Here is a 19,414-nt window from a genome sequence, read left to right as displayed (position 1 = left end):
CCTCCACTAACATCCTCTGGATTAGGAAGTCAATGGAGGTTAAGCAAGCCAATGGTTAGAGTCTCTCAAGTCTACGGTGTACTAAACGTGGACACAGTGTCTGCTAGCGCTCTGAATCAGTGGAAGAAAGCCCAGGTGTTGACTTCTCACAGCCTGACCAGAGTCAATTATTAGCCCAGATGAACCAGATGTTCTGGCTCAGCAACAGATTACTTCAGCTTTTCTCATGCTGGAGGTTAAACTCAGGACAGTATCAGTAAAACCTTATCACTGCCAGCTGCTCAGGTCTCAGGCCATGCTTCATCTGGATTGGACAGTGACGACCAGGTGAACTGTCCTGACTTAAGGTACAGAATGTTCTTTTCGGATGTGAATTTTCACTGCTGGCAGGTAACATTGGTGGCTGGTATGTAGGCCTATGTCCACCTCTGCCAATGAGGTTGAATTTGTTTCATGTTTCATAGGCTGTTTTGAGTTGCATACACAAGCACATGAGCTAAATTAAGCAGAAATGAATTCAGACCTTGTTCAAACAACATAAATACTACATAAACTGATAAATAAGTGAGATATCATGTGCGCTCACGCTGCTGCTTGTACCCTTAAACCTAGACACCATTTACCACAGTGCCAGTTGACTCACACAAGACTGTTGGCTATAAATAATGTGAATGAAAAGGCTGGATTGTTTTCGCTGACATCTTACAGGCACCAGCATGTTTTACTTATAAGCCCTTTTCTATAAAAGAGACGTTAACACTTAATTAATTTCAGAGCTAATGACCATGACACCAGATCCCAGAAAAGGTTCCTCTTCCTCCTTCTAATACTGTTTGTGATCATTTTAATTCTAGCGTCTGTGTGTGTGTGTGTGTGTGTGTGTGTGTGTGTGTGTGTGTGTGTGTGTGTGTGTATGATGACTCTGGCTCTCTGACTTGTTTGTGATTTCTCTGATTTCTTGTAGGTCACATATTTCCTTCACCATATTTCCTCCACAAAAATATCATAAATTTATCGTTTGTTTGTAACGTCAGCAACCTTGGAATCAAGGTTATAGTTCAATTGTAAGCCCAGTTCATGCATGCTACACAGCCAAAGCTTTATTACACACTTTTCAATTTCTCTCTTTTCACAACACTGTGCTCATGCTCTGGTTAGGTTTCAGGAAGGGGTGTAGACTTGAATCACATTACTTGGACTCAAGTCAGACTGGAGTCACAAATTTGATGACTTTAGACTCCACTTGACAATATCATAAAAGACTTACAACTCCACTTGGACTTTAACACAAATGACTTGTAACTCGACTTGGACTTGAGCCTTTAGACTTGGAAGTACTTAGTGAAAGTGTGTATAGGGCTGTCAGAATAACACGTTAATTGCGAATTTGCGATTAATTAATTACAGAAAAAATAATGTGTCAAAAAATTAACGCGGATGAATTGCCCTCCATGACGACTATACGCTACTGAGCAATAGCCTCTGTGTAGGTGCATGCCCTGAGCCGTAGCCTCAAATGTAACTGCACCGCAGCGACACCGATCGGTTCGCTTGGAAGCATCGCATTCTCCGGCTTCTCCTCCGGTGCCTAGCAGCGGTGCCAGTAACAGGTATTGTGACCTGCGGGGGGCGACCCCCATTCCGAAGAACCGCTATTCCGATGGTCCGCCCTTTTTTCTAAAAAACATTAAGGGCCGGCATTCCGAAACATGAAAGTGAACGTTCGGAATGCCGCCCTGGAACCGTGACCTGCAGTTTCCCTGTTAAATACACTGAACTCTTCGGCTGTTGCAGTCCCTCCTGGCCACTCTTCTTGGACTATACTCCTCCTCCGAAACAAGTTGTTCAAGCTCGGTGCCCTCCCTGCAGACACTCGGCCTGTCCGCTGTCTCTCCCTCAGAGACTCAGCTGTGAGCCGAGGGAGTCTTTGTGTTTAAAGGGGAAAGTACGGCTGGCAATCCGCTCACCACCACCAGCAAAACAGACACACCTGTGCACATGTATAAATGCTCATTACTGCATAGGCCACTTGCGTAGTGCCTCCGTGCAACCATAAATACTGGAGTACATAGCATACTAATGACTTGTTTAGGACTTTGGACTTGACTCAGGACATGAGAGCAAAGACTTGAGATTTACTTGTGACTTGCAAAACAATGACTTTGTCCCACCGCTGGGTTAAGGCCCAAAAACACTTGGATAGGGTTCAGAAAAGATCACGTTTTGACTTAAAATACCTGTTTTGTCACCACAAACACAGCTGGAGATGCTGGAGATTGAGGTCTCCTTAGAAATATCAAGTGATTCGACTCTAACAAATGCTGAAACACATGAACCACAGTCACCGGCTTGGCAGCCTTGACGCCTGTAACTGCACCACACTCCCCCCACCTCTCATCATTAAAGCCAGGTAATAAACATGTAATATGAACGTGATATGACATGTTTTGTAGATATGTCAATATGCTACGTAGCCTATGACATGTACAAATTTGAATGTATCTGTTGTTTGCTGAAGCTTTAGCTGCTAACATTTTATCCTAGCTGGCCTCTCTCTAATATTACCCATAATTCAAAGAGGGAGAGGTGGCTCCTGGATGCAGCACATTCCTCTCTTTTATCTATCTGGCCAGACTTTACACTAAGTCTCCCATTTTTGCATTCATAAGCAGTGTACAATAATCTATAATGCTTCATAACACTATAATGCAGTTGTACACTGAGTATAAGTGTGCATTGATGTTTTTTTAACAAGTATAACTTCTCCTGTGGGCACCCAAAAGTGAAGGCTGGTGTGTAAACAAATCATAAATGACACTTTGAGATGCCCTTAAATCTGCTTATTGTGCATTATAACGGGGGAATCGTTTATCTTGGGATTTCTCCTCATATCCACTCAGAATCTTACAAAATGATCTTACTAACAAGACTCTGACAAATATTAAAGACGGCCCGACTGCTGCTCACACGCCAGTATTTGCGTATTTTTTCCAAAACCCCATCAATCCTTTGTCCATGGTGTGCCGGTCCCATCAATGATTAGCCAGATGATGAAGCCATTATTGACTGAACCTGAGCCTGTGCCTCATGCAACATTAAATACATCACTTCCTCTCGAGGGGCCCGACGTGGCTCTCACCCTGCTTCCCTTTAGGCTGCAGTCAGGAAATGAAAACAGCCATTAGAATCGAAGTGAGCCAGAGTGCTATAGGACGCTGCTGCACGCCTGCTATGGCAACCTCCTTCATTACGGAGCCTGAGAACAGGGCCCTCACATGCTCCGGTGCAGGCGTTGGCTCTGGTGCTTCAGATTGCCATTTGCTTGTGGTGGAAACCCTTGAGGCATCAACCTGCAATGTAGCCAGGCCTTTGTATGAGGCGGCTGTAGCACAGCCAGTCCTCTTGGCAAAACACTACAATGCTTCTAACATAGTGGGTTTAAAGTGACCTATAGCAATTGCTCCTATCATTTTCCCACAATGCTCCTTTAGTGGCTGACAGTCTCTGTATAGCATACAGCATCCTTCTTTCTCTTATTCTCACACAGATTCTTCTATTTGGCGATGGATTACCATTTGATCAACATCCAGGGGCTTTTCAATGTGCCACACTGTATCTTGTATCAGTTTTTAGTCAGTATCGTGTCCGACTCAGGCCTGCTAACATTCCCAACCACACCCCATCTTCCTCTCTCGCCGAGGGGGAGCACAAGCGATCGTACACGCCGCCTCGCTGCCGTCCGTCTGTCGGGCTCATAAAGCGGTTTGTGTCGCTCCGGGGCCTGCGAGCTATAATGTCATTGTTGTTGCCATTATTGTCTAAGCGATCTCTCTCTCTCTCTCTCTCTCTCTCTCTCTCTCTCTCTCTCTCTCTTACTCACACACATTCACACACACATTTACTACGCGGCTGCAAAAAAAAAAGCCCTACACCGGTGAAGCCGCTCCAGCCTGCATGCGTGCGTTAAAGGGGGGGAACCAGAGCGCTGTCGGATGGGTGCGCTGAGGGATAGGGTGCAGTCCCGATTGATGAAAAGGAGTGGGTGAAGGATGGATAATGCAATGATTCATCACCAGCGCCCCCACCGCCTCCCCCCACCCTCTCTCCCTCTCTCTCTCTCTCCACACCTCCACCTCCACCACAGCACCGTCACACCTCATCCTCACGGCCCCCCCATCTGCACCTGTAACACGTTTGACCCTGTTTCGGGTCATCTCCATTCACTGTGACTGTATATAGTGTTCATTTATTGATCGAGCCTCAGAAGGAACCCCCCCCCCACACCCCCCCTGTATGTCTGATCCTGCTGACTCCTCTTGAGCTCGCACTGCTCATGTGTCTACCACTGCTGGGTACATTTTGTCGGAAGATGCCGCCGCCTGTTCAAGACGAGCCCGACACGTGAAAAGACGATGTCAGCGCGGAGCAGAGAGGACGCACCGGCCGGTGGCGGCTGGATGAGATGGGTGTGCGGGGTTATGTAGGTTATAACAGACAGCTGGGACATCTTTCTGATGGGGTTAGCGACGCGTTACGCGACCTAACTTCCACTGAAAAGGAAGAAAAATGTTGTCCTTACTTCAGCATGGCTTGTTCTTTCTCCTCTTCCTCCTTTTGCCGAGCCATCACTGCCATGATGATCTTCCTCTCCTCCTCGGTGAGATGGCTCAGGTCCGGTATATCCGGCATGGACGGCGGCGCGGTGGGTGGGCGAGGGCCACCCTGGGGCCCCACCGAGGCGGACATCTTTTCCACCACCACCCCACCACCTTCTCCTCCTCCTCCTCCTCCTCCTCCTCCGCGGCGAGTCGTTTCGGCTGACAGGTTCTCCCGGAGCTTTTTCCGAGCCACACCTCACGACATGGTCCACGGGCGGAGCGGCAGCGGCGGCCGCAGCTCCGGCGAATAGTGCGAGCCGCTCATGTTTCGCAGGCACCCTCGGTTGTGCTTTTTTTGTTCGTCCTCTCCGGGTCGTTCTCTGGGTCGTTCCCCCCCACCCCCCGCCTGCCCGCCTCTCCCCTCCACCGCCCGGATTCACGGGGAGCCCATCTCCGCTTTTTTTTTCACGGCGGGAGTCGAGTCGAGCTGAGGGGGCCCCTGGATCACTGGCTGGTCTGTGAGTGCCTCCGCCGTCGTCAGACTGGAGCTGGATGTTAGGGCGGTATAGGCGGAGTCACCCCCTCCTCTCTCTCTCTCTCTCTCTCTCTCTCTCTCCCTCTCTCTCTCAGTCAATGGGGATGCAGCCCTCCTTCCTCTCCTCTTTTTGCGGAGGCGCGCTTACTCATGTGAGAATGGGGTCCTCACCATCATCACACGCAAGCGCTACTGTGGCTACACACACACACACACACACACACACACACACACACACACCAGTGTTTTATCCAACACACACGCACAGACGCATACACTTGGCACACAAAGTTCCGAAGTGCCTTGAACATGCAGAAACCGAATTGAATATGCGATTCTCGCGATATTTGCACATTTTCAGCGATTAGAAATAAATCACACATTAACAGCTGTTTTAATAAACCACGTGTGGTTTGTGTTGCAGCGACAACACGCGCACGATGAAGCTGTCCGTCCTGGAGCCGTCCGACCATTTCAGCACCATGGACAGCAGAGGTCTGCCTGCACCGTGCTCACGGTCTATTCTCCTGTTTTCCTCCTGTCTTGGTTTTCTCAGCTTGTAGAAAGTCTGTGCTGCTGTGTCCGTCTCATTGCTTTTTTTGTATTTGCATCCAACCCGAAACAGTTCATAAGTTAATCCCCTTCTATCTGGAACAATTCATTACACATACAGAACACGAGCACAAGGTGTGCAGAAAGTATTTTACATATGTCAGTTTTTTAATTAAAAAAAACCCTTGCTGTATCTCCACCTTGTTACTTGGTGTACATAGCAAGTTTGTGTCTCCAGCTGCAGCACCGAACCAGACATCACAGAGAGAAACACATAAATAAGAGCACATGTCTGTTTGTGTGGGTTCTGTTCAGCCTCAGTCTGTGTGTTCCGGGTTTTTCTAACTTGGGTGTAAAGTAAAACTAAAGTCGAAAACTTTGTGCCATACAAATCGAATATCTCATGTGATGTTACGTTATCTCTAAATTATTCATTTTTTACTCATTATGTTTTATTTAATTTCCACAATTTTATATTGAGTCAACCAACTTGAATTCAAAGTTTAGGATGTAAAAGAAAATCGTCCTTCTCCAGAGAAACTTTGGAGCACTGGTTGTTCCTCTCACCTGGCTGTCTCCGCTGACAGCCTCAGTCAGTCACTCCAGGCCGGCCCCCCCTCTCGGCTCGCCTCTACCTTCAGACCCGGACTCTCAGGCTGGACCGATCCGGAGCTGGCACAGGTTTCTCCCCGATGACGTAATGCCGGGTGAGTGGCTGAGTCCATCCAGCAGATGGCATTAACCCCCGGCTGCTGCCACCCAGCCTCCGTCAAGTGACGTCACCGAGGAGGTGACTGTACCGCGGTGACGTCAACTTCCCGTGGTGCAGAATTTTGTCATCATTTAGGTCGTGACTAGGGACCACCAGCCCTGAGTGACAGAGTCGTGCTACAGCAGAGCGGATCTTTGGTGCAGACCGCGGACTATAAATAAACCCTGAGTGCAGTCTGAAGGAGGACAGGGAGGCCCGGCTTTATTGCCTCTTTCTCTATATTCAGGATGTGTTCAGTCAGCTCTAATAAAGCTTACTTTAGTAAACTCGTCACGTGTAGTAAGTGGATGGATGCCCTTATTGTGACGTGCCATAGGCTGGAGCACGAGGGGTATTATTCAAGTCAGGTTTCACTGGTTTAATGCAGTGTATGAAAGTAAGTGCACCACATGTTTCAAAGTTTTCCTACATCCATGTGTCTTGTCAGGGACAGACAGGGGATGAAAAATGGCCCTGAACTGGAGTCAAACCAGCCCATGGAAACAAACAGCAAATCACATAGTTTAGAAATGGTGAAACCCGGAGAGAAAGAAACTGGCGGTCCTGGTGAAGAAGAATCCAAACAAACACAGTGACAGTGACCTGTGATGGAGAAAACGAGCGGCAGATGGAGGCCCTTCCTATCTTCAGCACAAGTACCTCAAATGTTACAGCTTTTTCTCAGTGTAACGGCTGTGTCATTCTCTCAGGGGACACTGAGAAAATAAAACAGTTCTCCGGATTGTGCAAAACAAGCATGTAGGAAATTAATAAGCGTCAAAGAAGTGAAGATTAGTTTAGTGCTTAAGAGCGCCCCCTGCTGGATGTCAGTGGCCATGAAGCCTTCTGAGATTCACACAAGATTCTTGTATGTGTAGATGCTGTATCCAGTGTTTATGAAGAGAAAAGGAATTAGTGCCTGTCTAATGAAATTATTGGCCAATTTATCAAACATGTTCAAAAAGTATGACAATTAACTACATTTGTATTGTAATTATTGATATCCATTGATAAAATGCTGTCAAACTAAATCTTTATAAAAGCTTTAATGTCTTAAATTCCTCTCGATCAAAATGAAAATATTTCCTCCCCATCACTTTGAAATAGTGAAACACTGACAGATCAACTACAAAACAAAAGAAGATAACATGAATACCTGAAATGAACACAGACAAGTCTGAAGTCATTTATTTTCTGTCAAGTCAAGTTATAAGCCATCAAAACAGTGACTCAAGTCCACATCTCTGAAATCTACATATATTGTATAACACTGACACCCAAGTCATGTTCTTAAATAAAGAATAAATGAAGTCAATAATGGTAAAATGGTGCAACAGCAGGAAAAACAACACAAACACTGTCACTTTTTTGATCAAAGGAAAAAATAGGTAATAAAAATGTTTTGATGTAATTCTGAAGAATCTGTCATGTTGTCACAAAAAAGTATAAAAATATATATATTTTTTATTTCAGTTCAAATATTCACGTAGCTGAGTGTTAGATTATAGATAGTACCACAGGGTTCAGCCTGGTTCACACAGAAGTGTTGTACTGTACTGTAAGTGACAACTTATTATATAATATTTGCCTCTATAATGGCTGTCTTTAATGTTGTCACCAATACTCAGATAAGCTAATGTGAAATGGCACTCTGTTGATTATGGCATAATTGACTATTGGAACTTTATAATGGAATTCTATCATTTTCAGTAATAGATAGAAAATCCTTTTGGTCAGTTTACATCTTGACGATGACATAAAGTAGCTACAACCAGAGATGTGGACTCGAGTCATTGTGATCAGTGTTCTGGTGACCTGCAACTTGACTCTCCCACAACAGCACCATCTTTGTCTTTGTTAGGGGAGAGAATGTCCCTGCTGGCTGGACAGCCCATCGAAAGCCCTTTTGGAGACATCACACAGCAGATGTCTCTGACAAGCACGCAGGGAATCGTGTGCTGAAACAGCTGTCTGATGGTTTGGCAAGGATCAACCTAAGTCAGCTTCATGGGAAAAAAAGGGTTGGTGCCATTACATCACACTTTAACAAAGGACAATGTGGTCACTAAAACTATGCAAAATCCCCTTATCCACAATAGGCTTGCTGTGATGCCTCTCTGAAACTGGTCTCTGTGTAAAGAACATCCTACAGCTGCCGCTACAATCAATAAGCATAGGCTACAAGCGGGAGAAATCCAGGCAAGTGCTATAGATGGGGGAGTCCTATGACTATCCAGTTAGGAATGCAGACATCCAGGTCCACACTGGCCACAAGTGGAAAGCCTACCTGAAGTCGGCCTGGTGAAGGCTAACAAGAAACAGAAGAAGGAACTGGTGGTGTCTGAGGTGACAAGGATGGAGAACACGGGCTTTAAGATCAAGGCTGTTGCACAGGGACGACAGGGGGGGCTGAACAGCGTGGGAAGGAACGTCAGCATAGCAGACCAGTGAGAGATCCCACAGTCAAAGCTCAGTTTCCTCATCAGGGCAACATAAGAAACACACCCGTACCCACTGAACCTGCATCTGTGATTTGGCCACGAAGAATGCTGCCCCCTCTGTACCAGTCCAAGTGCAAGCTTCTACCACATCCTGCGTCTACAAGATCGCACTCTCACAGGGATGAAGTAGGCCACACACAACCAGGTCTTGTGCAAATTGGCGAGAGAGACGCAGGCAGAAATGAGCAAAGGTCATCCTCCACCAGCTGACTATCACTTTCGTTTCATCAGAGAGGGAGGGGGCAACACAGGGACGACACAAGAGGTCCATCAATGATGGTTCTCACCACCTGGGACAGCAGAATAGGAGTCGATCCCTGGTGAGATTACCATAGTGCCATAGTGATGTGGTCCTGCGACACCAATACTGTGCTCCTCATACAGTCCTGTGGGAGGAGGGCATAGAGGCTGCTGCTGAAAAGGAATTGGCTGAAGTATTCCAATCTGCAAAATGCAAGGAGGCCAGCTGGACAACCATTACCTACCTGGTAGAAGCAAGATGCTGTAGCATTCGCCTCGTGACTGACACAAGAGAGACGCCCTGGAAGATCTGGCTGAAGCGGCTGAGAAGAGTAGCTTCTGGCTCTGGTTGAGGCAAGGCAAGGCAAGGCAAGTTTATTTGTATAGCACAATTCAGACACAGGGCAACTCAAAGTGCTTTACAGGCGCATACAATTACAGTAAAACATTTAAGATACATTAAAACAAAACATTAAAACAAGTTGAGAAATAGACATTTAAACAAAACATTAAAACAAGTTAAGAAATAGACATTAAAACAAGACATTAAAACAAGTTAAGAAATAGGAAAGTAGGCTAAAATAGAGAAAAAATAAAAGTCACAGTGCAGTTCAAAGACTTAAAATTGCTTCAGTGAAAGGCTGTGGCAAACAGAAAGGTCTTCAGCCTTGATTTAAAAGAGGTGAGAGTCGGAGCAGACCTGCAGTTTTCTGGGAGTTTGTTCCAGATGTGTGGCGCATAGTAACTGAACGCTGCTTCTCCATGTCTAGTTTTGACTCTAGGGACTGAAAGCAGACCTGAGCCTGATGACCTCAGAGGTCTGGATGGTTCATAACGTGGTAGCAGATCAGAAATGTATTTTGGCCCGAAACCATTCAGTGCTTTATAAACCAACAACAGGATTTTGAAATCTATTCTTTGACTGACAGGAAGCCAGTGTAAAGATCTGAGAACTGGAGTGATGTGATCTACTTTTTTGGTTCTTGTTAGGACTCGAGCAGCAACGTTCTGAATCAGCTGCAGCTGTCTGATGGATTTTTTAGAGAGTCCTGTAAAGACACCGTTACAGTAGTCGAGTCTGCTGAAGATAAATGCATGGATAAGTTTTTCTAAATCCTGCTGAGACATAAGTCCTTTTATCCTGGATATATTTTTAAGATGATAGTAGGCCGACTTTGTAATTGACTTAATGTGGTTGCTGAAGTTCAGGTCTGAGTCCATTATTACACCGAGGTTTCTGGCTTGGTTTGCAGTTTTCAACATTATAGATTGAAGCTGAGCAGAGACTGTGAGTCGTTCTTCCTTGGCTCCAAAAACAATTATTTCAGTCTTATCTTTGTTTAACTGAAGAAAACTCTGACACATCCAATCATTGATTTGTTCAATGCATCTACTTAGCGTTTGTATGGGATTGTAGTCCCCTGGTGAGATGGTTATGTCAATTTGTGTGTCATCTGCATAACTATGGTAACATATTTTGTTGTTTTCCATTATCTGAGCTAGAGGAAGCATGTAAATGTTGAATAGTAGAGGCCCCAGAATGGAGCCCTGGGGTACTCCGCTTGTCATTTTCATCCTTTCAGATGTGTAATTACCAATAGACACAAAGTAGTCTCTATCATTTAGATAGGATTTAAACCAGTTTAGTGCTGTACCAGAGAGTCCCACCCAGTTTTCCAGTCGGTCCAGTAGTATGTTGTGGTCGACTGTGTCAAACGCAGCACTGAGATCCAGTAATACTAAGACTGAAATTTTGCCATTGTCTGTGTTTAAATGAATGTCATTGAGGACCTTGACTAGAGCAGTCTCAGTGCTATGATGTGGTCGAAATCCTGATTGGAAGACATCAAAACAGCCATTTACTATTAAGTAATTGTTCAGCTGTTGAAAAACAGCTTTTTCAATGATTTTACTTAAAATTGGGAGGTTCGATATGGGCCTGTAATTATTCATTACTGATGTGTCTAGATTGTTCTTCTTCAGGAGTGGTTTAATAACTGCAGTTTTCATGGCTTGGGGGAAGACGCCTGAAAGTAGAGACATGTTGACAATCTGTAGCAGATCTGGAGTCATGCAGTCTGAAACTTTTTTGAAGAACCCTGCTGGTAAAATATCAAGGCAGCATGAGGAAGATTTCAAATGTTGTATTATCTCTTGCAGGTTTTTGTCATTGATTTGGTCAAATTGTGTCATGGTGTTAGAGTTGGTTTTCGGTGGACACATGGATAACACGCCTCCTGTACTAGGTACGGTGGCACAGACCGCTTGTCTAATTTTCTGAATTTTGTCAGTGAAGAAGGATGCAAATTCATTACAGGCCCTGGTAGATAGATGTTCAGAGGCTACTGGCACAGGAGGGTTTGTTAGCCTGTCGACAGTAGCAAACAGGGCACGTGCATTATTATTGTTTTTGGTGATAATGTCTGAAAAGAAGGACTGCCTTGACTTTTTCAGTTCTAAATTAAAATAGTAAAGTCTCTCTTTATAAATGTCAAAATGAACTTGGAGCTTAGTTTTGCGCCACCTGCGCTCTGCCTTTCGGCATTCCTTTTTTTCCATTTTGACAAGCGTGGCATTTCTCCAAGGAGATTTTTTCTTACCAGAGACCACCTTCACTTTAGTGGGTGCAATGGCATCAATAACATTTGTAACTTTAGAACTGAAGTGATCTACAAGGTCATTGACGGAGAACCTGGAGAGGGGAGGTGTGGAGGAGAAAGCCTCAATGAATATGTCACTGGTGTTTTCAGTGATGTAACGCTTTGAGACGACCTCAGTTTGAACATTTGTGTACACACATATATCACTCTCAAAGAGAACACAGTAATGATCAGAGAGAGCAACATCAGATACCATAACCTTAGGAATGTTCAGACCCTTGGAGATAACCAAGTCTAGGATGTGGCCCCTGTTGTGTGTGGGCTGCATCACATGCTGAGTGAGTCCAAAGTTATCAAGGACACGACATAGTTCTTTAGTCCATCTGTCCTCAGGTTTGTCGACATGGATGTTGAAGTCACCAACAATTAACACACAATCAAAGTCAGTGCAGATAAGAGACAGTAACTCAACAAGGTCATCAAAAAAATCTGTACAGTATTTAGGTGGCCTGTAGATGTTTAGAAATATAGCCCGAGAAGATGAGTTTAACTGAAGAGCCACATATTCAAAAGAAGTAAAATTTCCATAAAACATTTGCTTGCATTTGAGTAACTCATTAAACAGAATACTAACACCTCCTCCTTTTTTATGCTTTCTAGTCTCACATATGAAAGAGAAGTTTGGAGGGCTTGATTCAATGTGAACAGCTGCACTGTTGTCTTGGTCTAACCAGGTTTCAGTTAAAAACATAAAATTGTTTTTAAAGTTGAGGAGGAAGGACAAGTGTTGGAGTAACACCTAGCACCAGGGCTAGCTGCAGGGGGTGGAAGGGACATGTACTTGCCACCGCATTGCCAACAGGAGACCTTCCGGGTTTAAAGGGGCAAAATGATGCAGATCAGTGGTACCCGGCTGATGACCCTGCAGCTAGCCAGCCTATGGGCACCGCAAGAAGTGCATCAGGCAGCAATGCCTTAGCAGATCAATAATCAGTGATGACTTGAGATGACTTGCCTTGAGACAAGATTACTCAGATGACTTGTCTGTGTTCATTTTAGGTTTTCAGTTCAGGTTGTTTTGTTTTTGTTGTCTAGCTGTCAGTATGTCAGTTTAAAGGGTGTGAAAGGATTATGTTTTAGATTGAGAAGGAATTAAGAAGCAAATAACCTTTGATAAAGTTGCTTTTTGTTTGATTATACTTATTTTATTGATATCAAAAATTATAAAATGATTCAATTAATTGTCATTTTCTTTGTTACTTAAGATAAACTGACCAATAATATCATAATTAGACAGGTGCTATATCTTTCCTCTCTATGAAGACTGGATACTGCAGGTAGACTGCAGTGTTCTGAGGGCAGGGAAGTGACTTGACCTGACCTGACTTGACCAAATGGCTGTAGTCACATGTCTGGCTACTTATATGCAGTGTTTTCACAGACTGGTTGATAACTCTGTAGCCAAGACTTTCCAAAAACATACTGACATCTAGTGGACAGATGAAAACACTGCATGTTAAAGAAAGAAAGTTTGCAGCCTCTTCACCAAGTAGTCCAGCTGTTCCAGATTACTACATGCACGTGGAATGTTTCATTGAATTGAATTTTTTTGACAGGAAGTTTCACAAGAAATGGATTAAATAAAATCTCTGGAACACTGAAAACTTAAAGACCATCCCCTACCTTCCCTTTAGCAAAAAGGAACAATAGGCTACCCTTCACTTATCCTCCCCCCTAATCTTTTTTTTATAGTATCTTTATAAGAGTCCGTAAAGGGGCTCATAGAAATCACCATGAAACCTCCCCAGTTAATTTCTTAAATCAAGACAATATTTTTGTGGATTACAAGTTTTCCGAATTCTTATGTTTAAATATGCAAATGGGACATTATGTAGGTAAAATTGCACACATTTGCATGAATGTCCAGAACAGAAATCTGAACACTGGATAAAGCCAGGTTCAAAATTCTTGTTTCATTTGGACATATGAGTCAAAGGCTTTTATAGAGGGGAATTGGTTTAATTCTTTATATCACTCTATAAATCAGGAAATAACCCAAAATTAAATGTTTGCCTTGTTTTAAGGACTATGAATGATGTGATATGTATAGTAAAATTCCAAATTATGAGACAAAATTGGTAAGTAGGGTAAAAGTTTGAATAGATATCACCATGAAACCTCCCCAGCTGGTTGCTTATATTGAGACAATTATGTATTCTATTACAAGTTTTCAGATATTTTATGTTTAAATAGGCAAATGAGGCTATTTAATTAAATATGTGCCAATTTGCATAGCATGTTATTGAAGCATATATATATACATTATTTTAGAAAAGTTAGAAGTGTTATTTGATCAGACATTAAACTGATCAGATACATTTAAGATGTTGTTTTTTGAAGAAAATTACCCATCGCATTAAAGCAAACAAATCATTTTAGGTGTTGATGGAAGCATTACACAGAAACATCTTCATGGTTAGATTAACTTTCTCAGTGGAGGGTTTTAGAGTTATCGGCAAAGAGCATGAGGGTGAGTGAGCAGATAAAACAAACACTTTGTGAGAGTTAACATAACACTGCAGCCTCACAACAGGAACCAGCTTATAAGCTTCTTAGCTTTGTATTATCTCCTACAGAAGAATGTGTACAGTTGTAACAGGAAAAACAATAGCAGACACAAAAGCCTGTGTATTGTGTATGCTATTTTATAGCTTTTGTATTTTAGTGCAGAGGGAGATGAAACAAGTTGAAGGCAGATGTTTATTCTCTTCAGAAAGTAAAAAAAAAAGATGCAAAGATCCATTTAACAACAGCACACAAGGTTTAATTTAGAAAAATACAGCAAAGCGGAGAGACTGCCAATCATCTTGTGAATGGACTAATCTATTCATGGTAATTGTAGTATAACATTTAATTTGAAAACATTAAAATGCTATTACTGCTGTTATTTTCTATTACCTTTCTGTCTATAACCTAACTCTTTCATAAGGACACTGATAATAAACAAAGAAAATGTTTTGAAACACAAATTAGAAAAAACATTGTAACCATGTATTTATTCAATCCAGCAGAGAATGAAAGGCATTTGCTTTCTAACCAGTGCCACAGTGCCACCCAATGTGTAAATTTGGTATTTCAGGAGGCAGACTGGAGGACAGTTGGTATAATTGTTTTCTGCTGATTTGATAAATGGGTGGGCATGAAACTAAAAACTCTTCTTACACAATCCAAAAAACATTTTTCCAAGTTAGCTTTAGTAGAGGGGGGGGGGCTCATCAAGGTCAATTCTTTATTTATTATTAAGCGCTCTTGATGATCTCTGAGCCCACCTCTTCTGTGCGGGACACCACCATTCCATCTACAATCTCCTCAACCACCACCCTCGTCCTCTGGCTTTTGACAGGTTGAGCTGCAGATGAAATCAGAACAAAAGTTAATCTCTGGTATGTTTCACTTTTGCAGGCCAAGAGCTAAAAAAACAAAAAAAGGTGATGTTAACTTACGTTTCACTACTTCTGTCTTTTGTACTGTTGTGACGACAGTTCTCCTAGAAGAAAGACAAAAGTTATTTTCTAAGCATTCAAGAATTATATAACATAAATGAATAGTTAATAAACACAGTCTTGCCAAGAGTTTAATGAGAAGATTAATACCACTCTAATGTCTGTACGCTAAATATGAAGCTACTACCAGCAGCTGGTTAGCCTAGACAAAAGACAAAGACAGCTTTGTATTGTGTTACGGAGATATTCATAATGCCACTTACAGCTTGCAGTCCGGACTGCTGGCTGCACGGCTAACTGAGCGAACTAAATTACAGCAGCTTTAGTTAGCAATTGTTGGTGGTTGCTCTGGTGATATGTTGCCCCCTATTTGTTTCTGGTGATTCAGTTTGAGAGGTGGCTACAGCTACAGATAATCATACATGAAGTTGGACTTTTTGTGACAAACATCTCACTGAAGAACTCCCTTACTTTGTATCTTCTCCGTCCAGCAGTCTCCTGTACTCTGCGATCTCCATCTCCAGCCTGGTCTTGATGTCCAGCAGAATCTGGTAATCTCTGGACTGCCTCTCGATGTCCACCCTCACCTGGCTGAGCTCACTCTCCAGGGAGTTGACCATGGCCTGGAGCTGGCTCAACTGCAGGCTGTAGCGGGACTCTGTCTCTCCCAGCTGGCCCTCCAAGGCAGCTTTCTGTACCGGAGAAAAAACACAGAATGTATGAGAACAGCATCTTCCACTGTGGACGTGCATGTATGCATGTGGGGTCTGAATTACCAGGCTGAGCTGGGACTGCAGCTCAATCTGAAGCGCCTGCAGGGTCCTCTTGAGCTCGGTGATCTCACTTCGGGAGGTCTGGAGGGTCTCTGTGCTGTTTGCTACCTCCTTGTTCAGGTCGTCAAACTGGAAGACATAAAATTGGACGTGAGAATGGTCAATGAGCTATTCAGGCTATTTGGTAATCACTTGACATTGATGTACTGATATCAGACTCATGTTGACTTTAATTAAGGCATAAGATGAGATGATATGGGCATGTCCTGTCTCGTTCCCCTCACCTTGACCTTGTACCAGGCCTCCATGTCGCGGCGGTTCTTGTCAGCGATGCCCTCATACTGAGATCTGATCTCGTCCATGATCACGGACAAGCTGTCCTGAGGCTTGGCGTCCACCTCCACGTTGACAGACCCTGCAGAAACTTGGCATTGCATGGCTGCAAGCTCCTACAGGTGGGACAAAAGAGTCAAGGGTCAGCTAGGTGGTCAAACGTAACAAACACGTGGCAAGCAAAAGTAGGAATGAAAAGTGGTTAAAACGACAAATTAACACATTATTCCTGAAATTAAAGGAATGTTACGTATAAGCAATTAAAGACACAATCCCTCAGTTCAGTACACTCAAGGGTCCTGCTGCAACAGCCTGACTTGGTATGACCAGTAGCTTATGGTGGCTAACGTTAGCTAACGTAAGCAAACTTTTGATGGATAGATATTGTGTAATTGATAATACATTATATTCATTTCGCTGAATCTAGGCTACTTGTGCTGCTCTTACACTACGTTTTAGAATTCTTGTAGATTCCCCTTTTGGCCACAGTGGCCGCTATATAGCAAAAGTTAAATTCAATATAAAATAAAGTTTAAATAAGGGCTCACTCCAATTAACATATCAATGAAAAGCCCTTATTTAAAGCAACATAATGTAACATCCTGGAGAAAGATAGCTGATTGTCTGGGGGATGAATTTTAATCATTAAATGAGCTTTTCAATAAGCATCTCACTAAGTAAACAGACAGACCATAATAAAAAGGATTTGTCATCTGAGATGTCTCGTTATCAGATCATCTCCAATGAGTGTTTTCTGGCAACAGCCTGGGGCCACTAACAGCGCCTACCATGAGATACACAACTTCAAGGCATGGCGCAATCCAAACATTACCTGTTGTTTGTTCAAGCAAAAGATAAGCAAAGTTCATAAGAGGCTTCTGGCAAGTAGTTAAAATGGAATGGATCATTTATATTACCTCCAGGTCATGTCAAGAAACGATCTATCCACACCAAAAGATTTATGTTTTGTTTTCCAGTGCAGTCATCAGTAACCATGAAGATACTGAGGATGTCACAGATATGGTGTTATGCTCTCACCTCGGCATGGTTTTTCCTCAGGTAGACCAGCTCCTCCTTCAGACCCTCCACCTCCATCTCCAGGTCAGATCGGGTCGTGGTCAGGTCATCCAGAACCTTGCGCAGTCCGCCGATGTCCCCCTCCACTGACATGCGCAATGCCAGCTCATTCTCAAACCTGTCAACAAAGAAGCACCGAGGGTCATGTTGCTGCACCAGCTCAAATGATGTTACCGCCAACAAAAAACCAGACACAGCGGTACTTCAGCCAAACCTGTTACACCAGTTCACACTGTCGATCGGTACACCCCTGAGAATATGCACACACTGTGGACCGGAACAACTGAACAAATATGTGACGTCATGTTAAAATTCTGATGTAACCTCTCCACTCACTTGATTCTGAAGTCCTCTGCTGCCAGTCTGCCATTGTCAATCTGCAGCATCAGCCTGGCATTGTCCTGTGTGGCAACACTGATCTAAAATAAACAGAAGAAGAGTGCATTGTCACTGAGTCCTTATCCACATATAGTACAACAACAAATGTGTGTTAGTGATTCAGTATGTAGAATGTGGGCTGGCTGGGTTTTGTTGGTTCTCCTTAATGCATGACTTGCTTTTGACTGTAATTGCTTGAAATCTGATGGCGTCAGACAATTATAACATGTGTTAAACGTCTCTCTCGGCAGTGCATGTGGGTAGAAAAAAAAGAAGCTTTAGTTTTTAAGTCCAATGCTCAAACCAACTTGTTCTTTCAGCCTTTAACTCGCACATGTCCTAAATGTTGTTCCTGATATTTTATAACTCACTGTTGACTGAGTGAGTCAGCACACAGTATGTACATGAGGACTCATTATGGCAGGAAATAAGTATAAAAAGTTAATAAACCTTGTTCTCCCACCTTCATGGTGCACTGTCTCAAGTTATACTGTTGAAGCCTGACATTTTAATAAACATTGTGAATTTCTATTAAATTGTTGTTTTGGGTCTTTTTTTATTATTATTACTATATCCCCTTTTTTGATAACTTAACATTAGTTTAACCAGGGTAATCGATAATAACGAACATGGTAAGTAGAGCAATGAGTGGAGGAGATGTTCAGGGACGGGAAAAAAGCCCCAAATAACTTAATCCACTTTCTTTTTTATTTTACAGTTAAAAATTAATTAAATATATAAGAAATGGTGGTTCCCGTTCCTATAACTGTGGGTAGAGTTTACCTTTTTGTGCAGGTCCGCGATGATCGCCAGGTACTTGCTGTAGTCTCTGACGGTGGGGGTCTGCTTGTCGTACCACTCTCGGATCTGACGCTCCAGCGTCGCATTGGCTGCCTCCAGGGAGCGCACCTTGTCCAGGTACGAGGCCAGCCGGTCGTTGAGGTTCTGCATGGTCACTTTCTCGTTGCCTGAAACGGACATGCTGCTGCTGGATCCTCCGTCACCATAGAGCGACCCTGCCATACCGCCAAGGCCGTTGGAGGCGAAGGACACCTGGACGTTCCTACCACCTGCACCGCCGTAGACGCTCGAGCCCCCCCGCCTGTTGCCGGCCACTGTCTGCACAGAGGACACGGACACAGAGGACATTGTAGGACGGTACATGTTGACTTCAGTTCTGACTCAGGTGCACTTTCACTTCAACTTGTCAAACCCCAAGGAGTGAAGCGAGGGAGATACCGCTGAGGCGGACCGCAGGATGGTTTTATAGCGTCCTCCCCGGGAGGGGGAGCGGCCGAACAGGTAGGTGGAAGATGCTCTCCAACATCTCATGTGACCATCAGGGTGTGGTGGCTCGGCTTTCAGGTTTCCGCAGTTTACTGATATACAGCCTAACGGCTGTCATGTTACTTATGGGAGAGTTGGGCGTGTGGGACATGCTTCATTTCACCTTGTCACTTTTAAACAAGCGTGTCTGATAGCCTGTCATGGGTGGAAGTGGAGGATTAATAATAGCCTACTTTATGGCAGTCTGTGGCTAACTTACTTCAGCCTTAAACAGTTAGATTTTATG

At 43.7% G+C, this 19,414-nt stretch overlaps 2 protein-coding genes across 21 annotated transcripts in view; both read right to left on the bottom strand.

Annotated features, from left to right (window-relative positions):
* Window positions 1-5,003, bottom strand: part of rims1b (regulating synaptic membrane exocytosis 1b) — an 88,492-nt gene extending 83,489 nt beyond the window's left edge. For 12 of the 20 annotated variants that reach the window (XM_084365541.1, XM_084365545.1, XM_084365546.1 and 9 more), the window contains exon 1: window positions 4,580-5,002. In XM_084365541.1, coding sequence (XP_084221667.1) covers window positions 4,580-4,746 — 167 coding nt within the window. In that variant the 5' untranslated portion in view covers window positions 4,747-5,002. Of the gene's footprint in view, window positions 1-4,579 lie in introns of all 20 variants that reach the window. The other 8 variants (XM_084365540.1, XM_084365558.1, XM_084365544.1 and 5 more) reach the window with 1 other exon arrangement.
* A 9,516-nt stretch (window positions 5,004-14,519) lies between these two features.
* Window positions 14,520-19,086, bottom strand: krt97 (keratin 97). Its single transcript, XM_084377948.1, has 8 exons — window positions 18,625-19,086; window positions 17,800-17,882; window positions 17,425-17,581; window positions 16,338-16,502; window positions 16,057-16,182; window positions 15,752-15,972; window positions 15,281-15,324; window positions 14,520-15,186 (listed from the first exon to the last, which is right to left on the bottom strand). The coding sequence occupies exons 1-8, from the start codon at window positions 19,003-19,005 to the stop codon at window positions 15,077-15,079; spliced, it is 1,287 nt and encodes a 428-aa protein (XP_084234074.1). The 5' UTR covers window positions 19,006-19,086; the 3' UTR covers window positions 14,520-15,076.
* Window positions 19,087-19,414: the final 328 nt, after the last annotated feature.

The sequence above is a fragment of the Pagrus pagrus genome (assembly GCF_965226575.1).
Source record: "Pagrus pagrus genome assembly, chromosome: 2".
NCBI classification, from domain to species: domain Eukaryota; kingdom Metazoa; phylum Chordata; class Actinopteri; order Spariformes; family Sparidae; genus Pagrus; species Pagrus pagrus.
This window is presented reverse-complemented; position numbering and strand designations above follow the sequence as displayed.